General features: G+C 44.8%; 1 protein-coding gene across 1 annotated transcript in view; it reads right to left on the bottom strand.

Moving 5' to 3' along the window:
- SETBP1 (SET binding protein 1) overlaps nucleotides 1-18719 on the bottom strand; it is a 212858-nt gene that overhangs the window by 37462 nt on the left and 156677 nt on the right. The window contains exon 3 of the mRNA XM_088476516.1: nucleotides 6825-10254. Within this exon, the coding sequence (XP_088332642.1) occupies nucleotides 6825-10254 (3430 nt within the window). The remainder of the gene's footprint in view (nucleotides 1-6824; nucleotides 10255-18719) is intronic.

The raw sequence follows: 18719 nt of genomic DNA on the forward strand, positions 1-18719 counted from the left end.
ATGGTTAACACACTGTGATGTAGATATCAGAGTTCAATCCTCTTAATGGCTTTTTTAGCACATATCCATGTGATAATACTCACTGGGAACTTAGCAGAGGGATATTGTAATACTCCTTCCCAGGCTTAGTGTGCTTTAAAGCTGAACAGTCCTTGCTGCAAGCAACAGGTAACGTGGAGCATGCACGTTGGTAGGTATAATGTAACGCGTTTCCCCGCCTCTCTCAGACAGAGCTCTGTCTGAGGAAGCCGCTGAGACTCTGAGAGAGGCGGGGAAACGCGTTACATTATACCTACCAACGTGCATGCTCCACGTTACCTGTTGCTTGCAGCAAGGACTGTTCAGCTTTAAAGCACACTAAGCCTGGGAAGGAGTATTACAATATCCCTCTGCTAAGTTCCCAGTGAGTATTATCACATGGATATGTGCTAAAAAAGCCATTAAGAGGATTGAACTCTGATATCTACATCACAGTGTGTTAACCATCTAAGTGCTGGACTTCATGCTTTTATTTAATATGTTGATCTGTACCTCAGTGTGATAACCATCTCAGTGCTTGATATGTGTTATAGCAACTACTAAGAGGATTCAATTCTGAGATCTGTATCTAGTTAATATTATAACATGGATATGTGCTAAAAAAACACTGAGAGGATTGAACTTTGATATCTGCACCACAGTGTGTTAACCACCAAAGCGCTGGACTGCATACCTTCATTTAATACGGTGATCTGTACCTCAGTGTGATAAATATCTCAAATGCTTGATATGGGCTTATAAAAAAAAAAAAAAAACAAAGAGGATGGAATTCTGAGATTTACACTACAGCGTGTTAACCATATAAGTACTGGAACGTATGTTTTTATTAATGTGTCAATCATTCGAACAATTGAATTATTGAGACTTGCACCTTAGTGTGCTAACAATCCAAGTGCTGGACTGTATGTTTGTTTTTTTTCTCTTTATAATCACAAAAAAGCAGCATTATCCTTGGAATTTTATACAGCCCTGCATAAAAAAGCATGACCAGTAATTATTGATTATCTAAAACATATATGCTCATTTTCAATGTGCAGTCTCTGCATGTGTGGAGTATATAGCTACTACTTGATGGTACCATGTTAATGGTGTTTTTATAAGAGATTAGTTTATATTCATTGTCAATTAGAACAAGTGGAATATTGCATACAATGTTTGTCCATTTTTTATAATTGTTTTTTTTTTTCTCTTCAATATTGGCCAATTTTATTATTATTTTAAATATAGTATTTATAAACATGTATATTACATATTAAAATTATTGTGTGGATTATCCTATTGATTGCAGCGCTATCTGTTATTTTTGCTATTTTATGATTGACAGTTAGGAAGCATTTGTGGGAGGTAACGGAGAGTGGCAGTAAAAAACTTAGATGCGTTGCACCAGTTTTCGAGGCGTGTCACATCTTGCATCTGCGATACGGTATAGAATAAAAAGGTCTCTGGCGCTACAATTCCCACAGCTATCCTGGATAGAGTTACTCAGAACTTCGATAATGCAGACGCTTGGATTGTAACACCGCAGGTGGGCGTCTCAATACAATCCTCTGCGTCTGCGACATTTGTAAAGGCCCGGTGTGCAGAGGTTCCACGCTTTCAGGTAAATACAGGGGATCTTTTTTTTTAGTTCCCTTTTAGATGTGTTTGAATTATATTTTAGCTATTCTATCATCACATGGCCAAAAGAAAATTATTCCAGTCTCCAAGCTCACTGTTGAACACCAAAGTCCATTTAATTATGGTTTAGTTTTCACTGTAGTTTTTAATTAAGGAAACATGTTTCCAATAGACCCGGAGTAATATCCTTACAAAGAGCCATCACACGAGTTGCAATCAGAAAACCAATGAACATTTTAATTGAACTGCCTTTTTTCCTGAAAACATTAAACGACCTGAAACATAACACGGCCCCTGTTTTAATTACATTGAAATATAATTATGCCCTGAAAGTAAATGTATACGTTAATTTAAATAATCCTCACCAAACAACTACACCCACATTGTGAGTTATTCATAATTAATATTAAATAATGTACAGTGTAATTTTTTAACGGCATTATGCTGGAATATTGGAATTCCCGCTGACAACTGTATTTCAAAGCAAAGGTGCAAAATATTATTTTTGGCTGAACCAGTAATACACAACCTGGTTTCTGACCAGGAAATAGCGATAGTGATACAGGTCCTGATTGAGAGGTGGACGCAGGCGCGGCTGACCCTTTTGGGGGACCCCTGTCTGCAACTTTATGCAAATGCCACTACACAGTCCTTCCCTGGTGTACATTGGTGCGTATGAATGTGCAAGGGCTGAGCCGCCCACTTGGAGGCACTGTAGATACTGTAACACCGCCTGATGACTCTTTAAGCGCCTATAGTCCTATAGGAGGTGCAGATTTTCCATCTGGGTATGACCTCCAAAGTGAACGATTGAGCGTCTTTTGTACGCAAACGCTTCCCAAAAAATGGACCATCTCCGTGCGCCTGTTAGTCACCGACCAGGAATGCTCTGCACTTTTCCCAAACATTTTTTGATCCTGTGTATCTCAATCGTCGCAGCTTACACCCTTTGCAACGTGTGTCATAGGAATTTTGGGGGATTTTCATGCACGTTGTCGAAGCTGGATTATTGGCTGAGACAAGATCAGTTTAAAATTGAATCACAGCAACACCATCTTGCGACTGGCCGCAAGACGCCATCTTGGAAATGAGATCGCAAGACGCCATTTTGCGAATGGCAGCCTAAGCGCCATTTTAGATAAACTCAGACTTTAGTACATGTGGCGATATTACTATTAGCATCATGCGATTGCATCTGTGACCATCGCCATAAGTTACGGCGATTCACCAAAAGCCCATTTCATGACTTTACGTAGTTTGAGTGCTCTGGATAAAGTGTATAGTATTATAATTCCCCTAAAGTATATATTTCAGAAACGGCTTTACAGTATGTCAAAATTGGATTGCATTAGCAACAACAGAGCAAATGGCCACGTGACAACTAGCCTGTGTAGACAAGCTTCCTGGATAGAACGTCTGCTCTCACTCCAGGTGGCCCTGCTCGAATACACACCTTACATTAGCAGGCTTCCTGCAATAAAATACCTTCAAAGCCAAGAGTATTATCTTAGGTTTGGGTCTTGTAGCTGTGCTAATTTGTATTTACACAAGAACCTGGGAGAACAAAGGACTTTACTTTTGAGCCTGGGAAGGGTGGGGGCTGCTGAGAGAGGGGGGTGTGTGGAACTATAAGGCTCAGCATTCCACACTGCTAGGTGTTCACTTAGTTTAAGTGAGATTTAAGTGCACCATTACTCATACACACATTAATTTGCACAATTGCGCTGGTAAATAATCGCATATTAGCGAATGCATAAGATCCTATATGAAAACACTGTTCATTAGCTTTATGCACACGCATCTGCTCCAAGTTAACTAGCGTCTTTATATCAAACCCTGCATACTCACACATTACATATCCACATACAAGGTTCCATAAGCTTTAAGGGATAAGATTTAAGTTCGTTCATTTAGTATAAATGCTGTGAAATAAAGATTATTTGGTAACTAAGGTTTTATACATGCTAAGTAAGCAGTGTTTGGTTTTGTACTGATGCGTACTCTTTCAACAGAATTCCGGTATTATCGGTGTGGATATCGCATCATGCATTCTCAACTTATGGACCGCAGAGACTTCAAGCAACAAAATGTATATTATATGAACAACTGTTAGGATGTTACATGGGACGGGAAACCAGAGACCCTCAGTTGTTGGAGGCTGGGTTGTGTCTATTTGAATCAGCCTGTTAAATGCTCTGTAACAGATGTATCCCCCTTGAGGACCAATGGCATCAGCAACAAACTTCTCTATTGTGTTGTCTATTACTGGGGGGTATAAATATGTGTGCTCCAACACTGGGTCTTAGTCTTCTTGCTGAATGCTGACTGATGAGGGGTTTCTTGCTGATGCCTAACATCTGGACCAGAGAGCGCTGCGTATGTATAATTGTACTTGGGTCTGTATAATCTCTTTGCGCTTAGATTATATGAGGATCATAGCGTGTAACTGCTGTACTTTTACTTGAATAATACTTTGTGCTTTGGAACCACAGATTCTAGGTCTTAAGTCTTTATTTACTGTATGACTGCGTACGCAAAATAGCGTCATCCTTAGAGGTTTATAGGTAGGATATTAGAAGGTATAGGCACCGGTATATAGAGGTTCTAATTCAGTATCGTTAACGTGCAGTAACGCAAAAAAAAAAAAAAAAAGATGCTCAACTATGTGAATATTGGCATTGCCTGTGTGTCAGAAAAAGGCCCACAGTGAGAATTTTTTTTTTTTTTTACCAGGGCAAAGGGCGGGAGTGATCCAGATCTCCAGGGGTCTTGGAGGCTTTACCCCCGTTTCTCTACTACAGGGGTGGGGAACCTTTTTTCTGCCGAGGGCCATTCTGATATATATATATATATATATATATATATACATACACACACACACACATTTATATATATATATATAACATTATTCGCAAGCCCGGAGCAGGCCACGCCCCCTCGGTGTGATGTCACACAGGGCGGGGCCACAATTTCCGCTGATTACAGCAATGCCCTGTAAGGGCAGCAGTGTGACTAATGACAGCCCAGACGGCACTGCTGCACAGATTCTGGCTGCAGGGTACCATTCTAGGCACCCTGTTAGCCAGATGAGGCCAGCAAAAAGAGGCTCCAAGTGCCAGACCAAATGATTCTGGGGGCTTTATACGGCCCCCGGGCCTGAGGTTCTCCATCTCTGCTCTACTAGATGGGTAATAAAAAAAAAAATTAAATCCAATTGCAATTTTCATTCATTCACTGTCCACAAAGTAACCATGAAAAGACTAACATACCCGAAGTACATGTTGTAAAATATATCAGAAAGAAAAATTCTACACGAGATGACTTTATACAAATTGTTGTCACCATTGAGAGTACAATTTCTGATGCAGTAGCTCTCAAATGGGTGTTGCTAGTAAGCGATAAATTCATCTGGTCAAGTACAAACCAGTTTTCCATTATTGCTGGGGAACAACACTGGACTGCAGTTAAAATAATCCTAAAATATCTCAAGGGCTCAACTTCCTTGAAGCGAAAATTTTTAAAGTACTTTATAGGAATACTGAACTGAAGTCTTTCTGTGTTGGCGGCTGGGGATCAGATGAGGATGACAGCCATTTTTACACGGGATATCTGTTTGCAATGGTAGGCGCAGCAGTCAGCTGGGTGAGCAGAAAGCAACCCACTGTTGCCCTATCCACCACTGAGGTGGAGTACATGGCGCTTACAGATCGTGCCACAGAAGCCTTATACTTAAAAGATAGGTTATATATGAATTAGGTCTTCTGAATCATGATGAGACTATCAACTTGTAGTGTGAGAAAGCGCCTTAAGACATAACTTCATCCATGAGTTAATGGAGAAGAAGTCTGTCAACAATACCTTTGTAGGGAGTGAGGATAATGTCGCTGATACGTTGACTAAGGAACTAACGTCACAACTCCTAAATGTGTTCCTAAGAAGTGCAGACTGGAACATAGTTGATGTGTGTTGATAGGACTTATCTGCTATTGTTTTAACACATATCCCTAAAATGTTTTCTGGTTACAGGAAGGACATTGCTGACATAGTCACGTGAGGTAAAATATTACGTGTTTTATGTAACTGGAGGTGGCTCAGGGTGAGGTGGGTGTTGGAGAGTAGTGTGCTCCAGCATTGTCTCCTCTCACTCCGGGCACAGTACCGACACAAGTATCCTAACCCTTCCCTAACCCATCTTTCCCGCAGCCTAACCCTAACTCTCCCCCCCACACCCTAGCCCTCCCCCTTGTGCCTAACCCCCCCACCAATCCCAATACTTACCATCAGGATGCCAGCAGTCGGGATTCCAACATCCCTACAGGCACTAGGACCCAAAGCATGCAAGAGGTGTGACCTCTGACCCAGCGCATGTGCATTCTGAAGCATGTTACTGTATAGGGTGTCACAGTACTATGCAGATAACCCAGGTCCCCATTTAATAGGTCATATCAATTACTTTTCTATGGTTTCTAGAGGCTACAAAGTGCCACTATGAACTGTGTAAATTCTTAAATGTGACCAGATTTGCTGTAATTCTGACAATTAGGTCATTGCTAGACTGGACTGGCTCAATATCATTGTTTCAGTGATGCCAAGAGACTGATCCTAACCTACATGGGATTGAGGTTAGATGGCATACAGCACTGGCAGGAAATGTAGTTGCAGAACGTCCAAGATCTGACCCTGTGACATCAAATTGCCGCACCAGCTGGTTTATGTTCACTTGTGTGGCCAAATTGAAAAATGTGCCATCATTTGTGGTAGGTGGTCACATGTGCCCGCTGTGCATCATTTACTTTCCTAAAGACTGTTCCTGTCAGCCAGTAACTCTGTGCCATGGCCTGACAGGAACCATCAATGGTGGGCACACAGATGGCCATCCCTAATCCATTGTAACAACATTTATACCTTATAAACAGTTCTCTTTGTGCATGAATATTTTAATTAAAGTGCCCTAATATACAGCATGGTACAGATACAGTTTTATTCAGATGACACACCTTTACAGGCAACAAGTATAACAAAAAACCCACTAAAAAAACAAAAAACAAAAACCTAACATTGCACTCCAACCAAAAGTAGAAAAAGCTAAATCACTGTATACACATACACATCATAGCCCCAGTACTAATGCACATCTAAGCCTATATAGGATTACAAACAGGTCTTACCTGATCCTAAAGCATCAAAAGTATTTCTGTCCTTCTTGTTCATTCGAAATGACTGAATGTCCTTTTCTCTGTAGGATCCAAACCCTTCAAATGTCCTCCTTTTATTGCCATTCAATTCACCATCTCTCTTGTCATTGGATGAATTAATTTCCCCAAACAGGTCGGAAGACTCCGTTCGGGAACTGCAGTCGTTCCCAGAAAACCTTTTCAAACAGTTATCGACAGATTCATTGCTTAAGTCATTTTTATCTTTCAATTGAGTCCAGTGCTGACTATCTGAAAGTGATAACGATGAAAGAGTGTCCACTTCAAAGGACGACTTTGGACCTCTTTGTCCGGTTTCACAATGCTGGTGCTTCGGCCTCTCTTTGTATTTGCTTTTATCGTTTGCAGAGGAAAGGTCTTTGCTAGAACTGCTGCTCAGTTTCTCATTTGCGGCATGACCTGAAAAGCTTGTGGACTTGCCTGAAAAGAAACCACTGAAATCACTGTGTCCCCCGAGGACACGGTCATCCTTATGCTTGTGCTTATGTTTGTGTTTCCTTTTGTGAAGCCGGCTGCTTGAAAGTCCAACAGCTCCGGTTTTGGATGAGGCCACGTCACCTAAGCCCATACCTACGGAAGTCTGCAGGTGTACGCCATGTTTGGTTTTATGCTTGGCGACCGCAGACATTTTCATATGCGAGGATGTGTGGAACTGTGGTGGTGGAACAGAGGGCCTCATAAATGGAGAAGTTGCCCCAAGCGTGTGAGACAGATACAAAGGAGCAGGATACTGACCATAATAACCAAGGTTCATCATAGGCATTGATGTGTAAGGCATTCCATATGGTGCATAGTAACTTCCACTGGGAATAGGGTACCCAAACCCTTGTAAAAAAGGCACCTTTGTCATGGTGTCATTGGTTTTGGCAGGTCTACCACGCTTTTTCTTTGACTTCAAGTCAGAGGTCCGGCGAAGGTAGAGCAATGGGTCATACTGTATATATGGCACTGGGTAATAGTGATCAAAGTTTATCCTGAAGATACTGGGATAAGGATTTTCATGGTAGAACGTGTAACTCCTGTGGGAAATTCTGAAGACTTGAAACTTGTTTATAAGGTCTTCAAGATCTGCAAGGAATTGCAGATTGTCCCTGTTCTGCAAACCTTTCCTCTTTCTCTTGTGCTTTGGCTTTTTAACACTTTCATGAACAAGAAAGTTATCAACGATGAGATGTTTCTGTCGGTGGCCATGCTTGCTCTTTGTGCTGGTTTCAGATGGAGTAACCTCTGGATTATCCAGGGTGCAAAAATCAAAGGAGTACCTTCTACGAGATTCTGAGCTCTTCTCAGCTTGGTCGGAAGTGCTGTTGTTGTCTGTACCAATTCCGCTGTCACTCGGGATGGTCTCTTCACTGTGAGACTCGCTTACAGGAGACAGTGTGACCTCTTTTAAGGACCCTATCTCACACAGATGAGAAGGGGAGTGAGCCATTAATCTTGGTGGTGACAACTTCCATGAACTTCCGTGTATTCCTTTCTGGGCTTTCGTTGGAAGAGCACTGATTGGCTGAAGATTTGGCATAGTTTTTAAATCTGAAAATATTGTGTCAGTGCTGGCAGGACTAAGATTTCCATTAGAACCTATAAACTGTGTTGCAAAACTGTGAATAGCTGCTGGTGAAGATGCCACGAATGACTGCAAGTTGGAAGGCACTGTTGGGATTTCGGGCTGGCTAGAAACAGGCTTGGTCTGTTTAATGGCTGTTCTGCGGTCATTTTGCTGGGGAACCTGCTCTGCTCTCGGCTTTCTCCCCCTTTTCTTTCCTATATAGATTGTTCCCCTCTTACTGACATTAATCTGCTTGCCCAACCTGGCATCAAGAGTTGTCGTTACAGTTGCTATTGCATTTGACTGTGGCTGAGATTTAGATTTCAAGGCTATGCTGCTTGAGCAAGACAAAATTTGGTTTAGGATATTTTTTCTTTTAAGAGTTTTCATTTTGTTGATGGTTCTTATAGTTTTTTTATCCAATATTCCAAGCTTTCCAACTTTTTTGTGAAATTCTAACTCACTGATTGATTTTTCGATGGAAGGAGTTATTTGAACCAGGTCAGCAAGGTTATGCCTACCCTTTCTCTTATTCATACCAAGGAACTCTCGGTTGATGGGACTTACTGGGCTTGTAGACGTTCCTTCATGGATTGTCTCAACAGTAAGTAAAGGTTGTTTCTTTGGTCTACCCCTTTTCTTTTTCACAGGTGTAATCACTGTAAGGCTATCTGTATTCGTATAAAGTGGGCTAGAGGGAGTTATTGGGTAAGCAGACGGAGGATCTACCACAATTTTCTCAGAAAGAGAAACCAAATTTTCATGGGGAGTATTTATTTTAGGCTTCCCGCATGCCCATCTTTTCTTTGCTGCCAACTTGGGATGCTGTAAATCGGGCACCTTAGACCTAGAGCTATCAGAAATGGCTTTTGATACAGGCAGGGCAGCTGATTTTTGCAAACGGGTCATGCCATTTATGAATGTTTTTCCTACACTTCCAGTTAGGTCCATTAACTTTGACGGCGGTTCAAGACTGGTAACTTTACCCTGTTTTACTACTCTGCTGTCTTTCCTGTTTGCTTGGGGTTGAGAAATGACTTGGGTGCACATTTCATTAGTTACTTGCCGCCCAGAAGGCTGGTCCTGGTCTGGTACCTTTTTGTCTATAGCTGGTTTCAGAGATGGTCTCTTTTTCCTTCGATTCAAAGGTGGATCGATTGTTGTGGATTTTATAGGAATTGTGATGCGCACATGACTCGAATCACTTTCGCACATATTTGCAGATGCGACGTCTGGCCTTTGCTGCGTAGCTGGAAAGCTCTCGTTATCTTTCTTCGTTTCTGCAGTGTCATGACTTTTGGGATCAAGTGCTTTTGGATTATTTTTTGCCCGCTCAGGTTCTGTCACCTGTACATTTTGATTTGGCTCCTTTTTGCCAGATTTCTTTTTTGCACTACCAAAGGGCTGCTCTGGTGGGTCAGCGGCCGCACCTTTTTGGTCCTCTAAGGGCGAAAGCCCATTAGTTTCGGCATTGTTGGAAGCCGGTAAACCGCTGCTGCTACTCGGCGATGAGACAGAACTGCCGGTTGGACTTTCCTTTGAAGCTGAAATGTGACTCCAAGGACTTCCCACATTAATTTTTTTTGATTGAGATTTGAGAAATGGAGACGACCTTTCCGGATTTGGACTTTTGGTGACATTAGAGGCCTCTTTGCCTGTTTCTGCATTCCGAAAACCACTCTGTGTTGACGGGCCAGAGTCTGGGCTTGGTAACCAGTCAAGATGATGCTGGTTAGTTTTCTGCTGGTGCTTTGGTCTTAAGGTGTCAGTGGTGATGTCTAGAGGAACACTGGAGTCGTAATGCAGGCCAGAATGTTTCTGTAACTTTTCATGCACCTAGAAAGGAAAGGAAAGGGTCATTATTCATGCTTTATCATTGCAACACTTTGACATTTACAGTGACAAAATCGTAACATTTAGTTGCATGAAACGGTTTATTATTACAGCAGATGTAAAAATAATAACTATTTTTCTATACATAAGTCCATTAAGAATGCACCCTTTATTTCCTTAAATTCCTGGTATAAAGAAAATAAACACTTGTCTGTTTATAGAAGTGCAAGGCTGAAAACCACAGAAAAGGACCAAAAAGTAAGTATCGGGGGGTGTGGGTAATCTTATTAAAATGTAAAACAGTTAAAGCTCTCCTTTTAGTGGTTACCTGGTTTCTTTACTCATAATTAGATTAAAAGCGGCCACCTCATTTAGTTACTACGTTCCATACTATCATAAATAAAGTTAAATAGAATACGAATATGTAAGCAAAAAGTGCAGTAATAGGGGTGTGTGGCTGGCGCTGCTGCACAGAGCACAGGGCACTGTGGGGGGCAACGTCGCTATGCCAAGGGCACCCTGCAGCCAGTAGCGCTACAGACTGGTAATTTGGAAATTACAGGAAGGCACCCTACCATGTATAGGGGGAATTGGTATGACATACTGCCGGACATAAGCCCAGCGGATGTAATACCAACGCCAAAAGGCGGAAGACTGAAGATCCCGACGGTAAGTATTTTACTATCCCTAAACCTCTCCCCCCCCCAACCCTCATTTAGGGGTGCCTGACCCTAACCTCCCCCTTAGTGCCTATCCTCCACCCAGGGGTGCCTAAACCTGATGCCCCCTCCCCACACCCTAAACCTAACCCTCAAGGGGGGGTGGGGGTGCCTAACCCTAACCTCCCCCCGGGGGTGCCTAACCCTCACCCCCCCCCCCCTTCCCCAAGCCTAACACTCAACCCTCCCAGGGGGTGCCTAACCCTAAGTCCCCCCGAGAGCCCTTAAACCTAAAACCCCCGCAGCCGTACGCTCACGACACCCGGCTTACCTTTGGTCGGCATGCCGGGCATTGGAATTTCGGCGGGTGGATAATGATAGGCGTGGGGATTTCGATGCCTATCATTAGTCCCGTGCTGGGATGTCACAGCCGCATACCGTATAGAGCTGCACTAGCGTCTAGTAGATGCTCCGTGAACTGCCGTGCTTCTGGGTGCTGGCTGGTCTCGACTCTATGTGCGATGTCATGCGTAAAGGGGGCGGGGCCGACACAGGACACATTAAAGCCCTGTTATGGCACTGGGAAGCATTCTTCCATATTTAATGGAACAAAAAAAAAAAGGATGGCATAAATTAATTTTACAAAAAACTAAGTTTAAGGAACAACTACTTTGTACAAGCTAAATATCTTAGGATAAAAAAAAAACCTCTTATTTTCTTTCATTTCTACAATGATTATCAATAATTAATTAAAACGAACTATTCCTGTCATTTTAATTGCAATATTCAATCTAAACCGGCCCCAGGCACAGTCAATGGCCACCTGTTTACTGGAACCTGCAGCCCGTCTCGGTATCAATGTAAAAACATCGAAATAAGGACATTTAAACCCCATGCTGTGGTCTACGATTAGACATTATATATTTTTTTTTATACATTTTGAAGGAATCACGGGGAGCGCACAGATCATCCTCCTCCTCAGATGGGGCGAGATCTCTACTTCAGATATTCCAGAACAAGAGACAAACAACAATTAATGAATGACACTTCCCTTCCAGTGACTGTGATGCTTGACCTAGAACCCTATGTTCCCTCAGTGAAGAGGGACTTTAATCCAACGTGAGAATTAAAAGATGATACGGTCATATTTACTTCTCCATAGACGAGGAGAGATTGAATATCCCAGTAGGACGTGGGCGGTCTAAGCGCACTAGATGTCACCCGAGACATTCCGGTTCTCGCAGTCCTAAGTCTATTTACAGATTTATTGGCACAGTCGAAAAGTAATTATTGCTATCTAATTAAGGAAGTGGTCTATTATTCACACAGATTTAACCTGTTATATACTGCCGCCATTAATCTCTAGGAAGCTTTGTACGGATTTTAATAACTCCTTATATTTCATACTCCTAAAATGTACTCACAATCATCAGCTCATTTGCAGAGACCCGAGAGTCCCCAGCAGTTATGGAGTAATAATTGTAGAACAAAATCGTCCTTAGTATGGTATTGGGGGCACAGTTTCCAACAGCAAATGGCCTGGTCTTTGCCCCTAACAGAACACCCCCCTTTATCCGGGATGCAGTCAGAAAGCCGACGGTGGAAATGCCGACCGCCGGCTTCCCGACTGTCTAATCCCAGCAGGGGTCTAATGACAGGCGTCGAAATCCCAACGCCTGTCATTTTATCTACACTGGGTGCCCGACGGCCGGCATCCCGAATGAAGGTAAGCCGGGCGGCGGGCGCGGACAGCCGCGCGGGGGGTATGTGGGTTAGGTCAGAGGCTCCCAGGTGGGGATTTAGGTTTAGGCACCACCCCGCTAGTGATAGGGTTAGGTTAGGCAAAGGGTTATTAAGGTGCGTACACACACAGCGATTTTTTGGACGACTGAACGATAACTATATCATTGTCGTTCAGTCGTCAAAAAAATCGTTCAGTTTCAGCCCCAAAACGACTGAACGATAAATACCAATGCGCGCTCCCGTTTGTAGTTGGTAGTTAACGTACATTGCCCGAACTTCCTGTCCAACCTGACGATATTGTCAGGTTGAACATGTTCGGTGATGAGGGAGGGAGCCCGGCAATGAACAAAATCGTTCTTGATTTCGTTCAGTGTTTGTGCTCATTGTCTTTAACGACACATGTATATATACACACACACACACATATCTATACCTTTATCTGTCTCTATACTGTATATATACACATATAATATATATGTATATCTCTTACAAGTCAACGCTAATACTCCAACGCCTCCTCTCTCAATCACTTGCAGTTCCATCTGTGTAATGGCTCTGCAAGTGTAATTCCCTATTAAGAGGCTTTATCTGGAGAGATAAGCAGCTGGCTCTCATGTCACTAATTGCTGTCTGCTGTGATTTTAAAACATCTGCAGCATTGTGTGTCTTTCATTTTCATATTCTAATCATCCTAAAAAGTTGAAAAATGGATCATCACTGATGGCTTCTGCGGGTTAATTACTGTGCGCTAACTGCGTAGAGGTAATTTAAAAAAGGCAGGCAGAAACCCAATCAGCAAGTTTGTTTTAAAAATTAATACCACCGCAGGAGCTGAAGGGAATATCAGTAAATGGGGAGAAAAAAAAAAGTGCAATACAGAAGCAGTTCTATAATTATGCCAGGTTAGTGACAGGAATAGCGGTCTTTGGTGCAACAGTTTAAGTACACACTCATAAAAAGGTCAGTTAAGACATAGGCCCGTATTCAGTTACAGAGCGAAAGTCCATGCTGGACTTTTCGCTCCACATCGGAGCTTTTCTGGGGATAAAGTATCGGGGCGCGTGCCTGCTTTATTACCGTATTCAATTTGGAGCCGGCAATAACAGGAGCCTGCGGAAAGGTAAGTATCGGGAAAAATCAGGGAATTTTCAGGAATTCATCCTGGGACCCCCCTAATGATGTCCAGACATGGGGGATCACTGTGGGTACCCCCGTTAACCCTGAAGAATGTGTTCTGCATTTTTAAATAGCCGCGGCAGGTGTTTTTTTCCCCGACATTAAAGAAATGATGCAGAATAGCAAATTTGGGGCACATGAAAATGGGGATAAGTATATTTTTAAGTCCCTAAACTTATTTTTTTAAATTGCAGAATACCCCTGAACCGATTGCACTATTTTTAAACTCTGTTCCCCATTTTTTTTTTTTTACCCCAAAATGAAAATAAGTTTTTTGCGGTGTCCCTATTTTTTTTTTTAAAAAAACTGTTTTTTCATTTTTAGGGGCTTTTCCCAGGGGTGCAGGCTATTTTTTTTTAAGCCTGCACCCCTAAACCCCAATTTTGCACTCTTTTTCGCCATGTAAAACATGGTGAAAAGTTATCCCCGTTTTTTTTCGAAGACTTTTCGAACCTGCGAAAAGTCTTTGAAATTGAATGCGGGGATAATTGAATTAGGCGAAAAATGAAAAATGACGTCATCGGCGATAAATTATCGACTTTTCCCAGCCTAATTGAATACCCCCCATAGTGGGGGAGATCATAGCGGCACGTATCGTGTCATCCTTAGGCCTGATTCGATTATCAGCGCTAAAGTTACCGCTGCTGCTGCAAATTTATAAACAACTTTTTTTACCCTTATTCGCAATCCAGGAGACAGCACTGATTAATTTGAAATGCAAAACTAGTATATCGGTGTGCGATGGAGTCTGAGCCTGTACAACTAGTATAGCGGTGTGCGATGGAGTCTGAGCCTGTACAACTAGTATAGCGGTGTGCGATGGAGTCTGAGCCTGTACAACTAGTATAGCGGTGTGCGATGGAGTCTGAGCCTGTACAACTAGTATATCGGTGTGCGATGGAGTCTGAGCCTGTACAACTGGTATATCGGTGTGCGATGGAGTCTGAGCCTGTACAACTGGTATATCGGTGTGCGATGGAGTCTGAGCCTGTACAACTAGTATATCGGTGTGCGATGGAGTCTGAGCCTGTACAACTGGTATATCGGTGTGCGATGGAGTCTGAGCCTGAACAACTGGTATATCGGTGTGCGATGGAGTCTGAGCCTGTACAACTGGTATATCGGTGTGCGATGGAGTCTGAGCCTGTACAACTAGTATAGCGGTGTGCGATGGAGTCTGAGCCTGTACAACTAGTATATCGGTGTGCGATGGAGTCTGATCCTGTACAACTGGTATATCGGTGTGCGATGGAGTCTGAGCCTGTACAACTGGTATATCGGTGTGCGATGGAGTCTGAGCCTGTACAACTAGTATATCGGTGTGCGATGGAGTCTGAGCCTGTACAACTAGTATAGCGGTGTGCGATGGAGTCTGAGCCTGTACAACAAGTATATCGGTGTGCGATGGAGTCTGAGCCTGTACAACTGGTATATCGGTGTGCGATGGAGTCTGAGCCTGTACAACTAGTATAGCGGTGTGCGATGGAGTCTGAGCCTGTACAACTAGTATATCGGTGTGCGATGGAGTCTGAGCCTGTACAACTAGTATAGCGGTGTGCGATGGAGTCTGAGCCTGTACAACTAGTATAGCGGTGTGCGATGGAGTCTGAGCCTGTACAACTAGTATATCGGTGTGCGATGGAGTCTGAGCCTGTACAACAAGTATAGCGGTGTGCGATGGGAGTCTGAGCCTGTACAACTAGTATAGCGGTGTGCGATGGAGTCTGAGCCTGTACAACAAGTATATCGGTGTGCGATGGAGTCTGAGCCTGTACAACAAGTATATCGGTGTGCGATGGAGTCTGAGTCTGTACAACTGGTATATCGGTGTGCGATGGAGTCTGAGCCTGTACAACTAGTATAGCGGTGTGCGATGGAGTCTGAGCCTGTACAACGGAACTTGGAATGGAAAAAAAGCTGCGTCCGTTGCATTGCGGCACTTCGTATACAGATCATACTTGCCTACCGTCCCGGAAGTCACGGGAGGCTCCAGATTTTTCGGGTAAACCCTCGCACCCCTGAAAGGGTAGGCACTTCTCCCGCATTCTGTCCACTTCCTAGTGAAGTGGGGAGAATATTACCGGGGATCGGCGGGTCCGTGCATTGGGGGCGGGGCCTAATGACGGGATTCTATGAAAATCGTGTCATTTAGTCCAGCCCCCTATTTTAAATATCCGACGTCAAGGTCAAATTCCCGCCAGGGGCGGGGCTTAATGACGCGACTGGGCTGACCCCCGTCCCCAAGTCCACCCTCCTGCTTCTCCCCTCCAGGCTTCTCCCGGGGAGGAGAATTTACAAGTCGGCAAGCATGATACGGATACATACTCGCTCGCACACATATATACAAGTGTCGCATATCAGATTAATCAGCACGATCCTGGGTGCATCTTATTTGCGTCACATTGCGATTAAGACGCATTTTCTGTCGATAAAGATGCAAAAAAAGTCGCTCGGTGCAAGCAGAGTCACACAGACCCAGTGCGCTGAGGGGGGCTGTTTGGCACAACTGCAGCTATAGTGTATGAGGACATACCTGTAGGTCACAGAGGTCTATAATTCTATACAGCGCATGCAGGAACTATTACGCAAGCCGCCAGATGCGCAAAAGTGTGCACATACCAGATCGTTAGTGGAAGAAAGAAATGAATCGCTTACATAAAAAGCTTGCGCGATATTTTCAATATTTCAATCGTGCAGCGTTGTTGGGGTGACACGATGTGAAGACGGGGGGACACCTACTTGATACTGCTATGAGGCCAATGGATTACGACTAGCCCTATGCACAAGTCAGGCAGTGTCAGATGCGCTGATTCCTTTGCAGGAACACACAGAGCATTTCCATATTTCATTTCAGGAACCACTGGAGCTCGCAATAGAGAAGTGACTGCACGGGGAGAGGAGAGATAACCAGGGGTGAAGGAGGATTTCATCACAGTGCGCGACGGATCCCTCACGCCAAGTCAGTCGCTATCTTGGCCGAGCACAGGGCCTAGGCAGCGCAGATTCACAGCCGAGACGTCTGATGGTTTTGTGGCTTGTGAGGGCTGAAATCACATGAAAGCATTTAGGTCCTTATCTCCTCCACTCACAGTTCCTGACAGCTGACAGACGATAAACCAATACAGCAATATTTGTCTACATCCCGATGGCAGATTGTAAAGTGGAATCAATGGGAAAACATCTAGAACCAGTCATTGGTGTCACTATATGAAAGGGGTTTAATTGAAACTTAAAATATTATTTATTTTTTTCCCTTTGCATTGGTCTCATGAAGCTACGCAAACTGTAGGTACGGTTTTGCACCCCAGTGTTCAAAGCGCACCCCTCTCTGAATCTCTAACACTCCTTTCACATCGCTCCTTGGACTTGCCTACTCTCCCAGAAAGGCTGGGAGGCGCCCAAAAAAACGTGTGGCACTCCCGGCCACCTTGAAAAGTGGGCAAGTCTTCCGCACCTCCCTCTAGCTGCCCACCCCCCCCAATGCCACCCATTTGCACCTTCCCCCGGGCGGCAGCCCACTTTCAGAGCACCAGTGGGCGGTCCGGGGGGCGGATGACTGGATTCGCGCTGATTCGCGTCATAGTAACCCAGCCCCTGCCTGCTTTCTCGACATTGTATAGCAGGGGGGCGGGGCCACAATGATGCGAACATGCCACCAGGCCCCCTGCACAGCCCACCATCCTGCCACCATGCCCCCTCTGTGCTGACCTGACTGCTCCCTCTCGGAGTATGGTCGTGTGTATTTGCAAAAAGGTCGACCGGGGTTTTTCCCGAGATCGACCTGGGTCATTCAACCCAGGTTACAGTAAAAGGAGGCGGCAGAGGAGCGCAAGGAGAGGAGTCATCTTTGTGAGCCAGTAAAAATGTCCACTTCTAGTGACTCGCACACTTGGCAGTAGGGATGGGCAGAACGATTCACTACACTGAGTTGAGCCACATGGCTCACCTCAGTGTAGTGTCTCGAGACACGACTCTTTTCGTAGTGCAGTGCTGTAGCCAGCGACTCAGAGTGACTCGCTGACAGCTCCGCCCCCTACACTGCTGATCTGACAGTGCACAGAAGTATGATCAGGTCGAATCAGCATTGTAGGGGGCGGAGCTGCCATTCACTAGGCAGAGAGGCTAGGGGAGGTGGCAGAGAGGGAATTGGTATGAAATACCGTCGGCCGCATGGCCGGTGGTTCGATTCCCGTCAGCGGCAACCCGAAAGAAGCAGAGTGCGACGCAGCGGAAGCCCGACAGCGCTGGAAATCCCGATCGTGGATAGGTAAGTATCCACTAACCTAACCCCCTAACCCTCCTTAGGGGTGCCTAACCCTAACTTCCCCCCCAAGTGCCTAACCCTAACCACCCCCTTCCCCGCTGCCTAAACCTAAGTCCCCCGGGGGGGTGCCTAACCCTAAGTCCCCCCCGGGGGTGCCTAACCCTAACCCTCCCTCCCCCTAGCCTGACCCTAACCTTCCCGGGGGGTGCCTAACCCTAAGTCCCCCCCGGGAGCCCTAAACCTAACCCTCCCCCCCGCGGCGCCCGGCATCACTACGATCGTGATGCCGGTCTCCCGGCGTCGGGGAAATGCGGGCGTCTATATCTAGATGCCCGGCATTTCACCCATGCCGGGATAAGACAGTCGGGAAGCCGACTGCCGGTATTTAGGCAGTCGGCTTCCCGATTGCCTCCTGCAGAGGCAAATTCAGGAGGTGACAGAGAGGCTAGGGGAGGTGACAGAGAGGCTAGGGGAGGTGACAGAGAGGCTAGGGGAGGTGGTAGAGAGGCTAGGGGAGGTGGTAGAGAGGCTAGGGGAGGTGGTAGAGAGGCTAGGAGAGGTGGCAGAGAGGCTAGGGGAGGTGGCAGAGAGGCTAGGGGAGGTGGGTGTCTCGACTCACCAAACAC

The sequence above is a fragment of the Taudactylus pleione genome, unplaced genomic scaffold (assembly GCF_031769625.1).
Source record: "Taudactylus pleione unplaced genomic scaffold, aTauple2 ptg000189l, whole genome shotgun sequence".
In the NCBI taxonomy this organism is placed as follows: domain Eukaryota; kingdom Metazoa; phylum Chordata; class Amphibia; order Anura; family Myobatrachidae; genus Taudactylus; species Taudactylus pleione.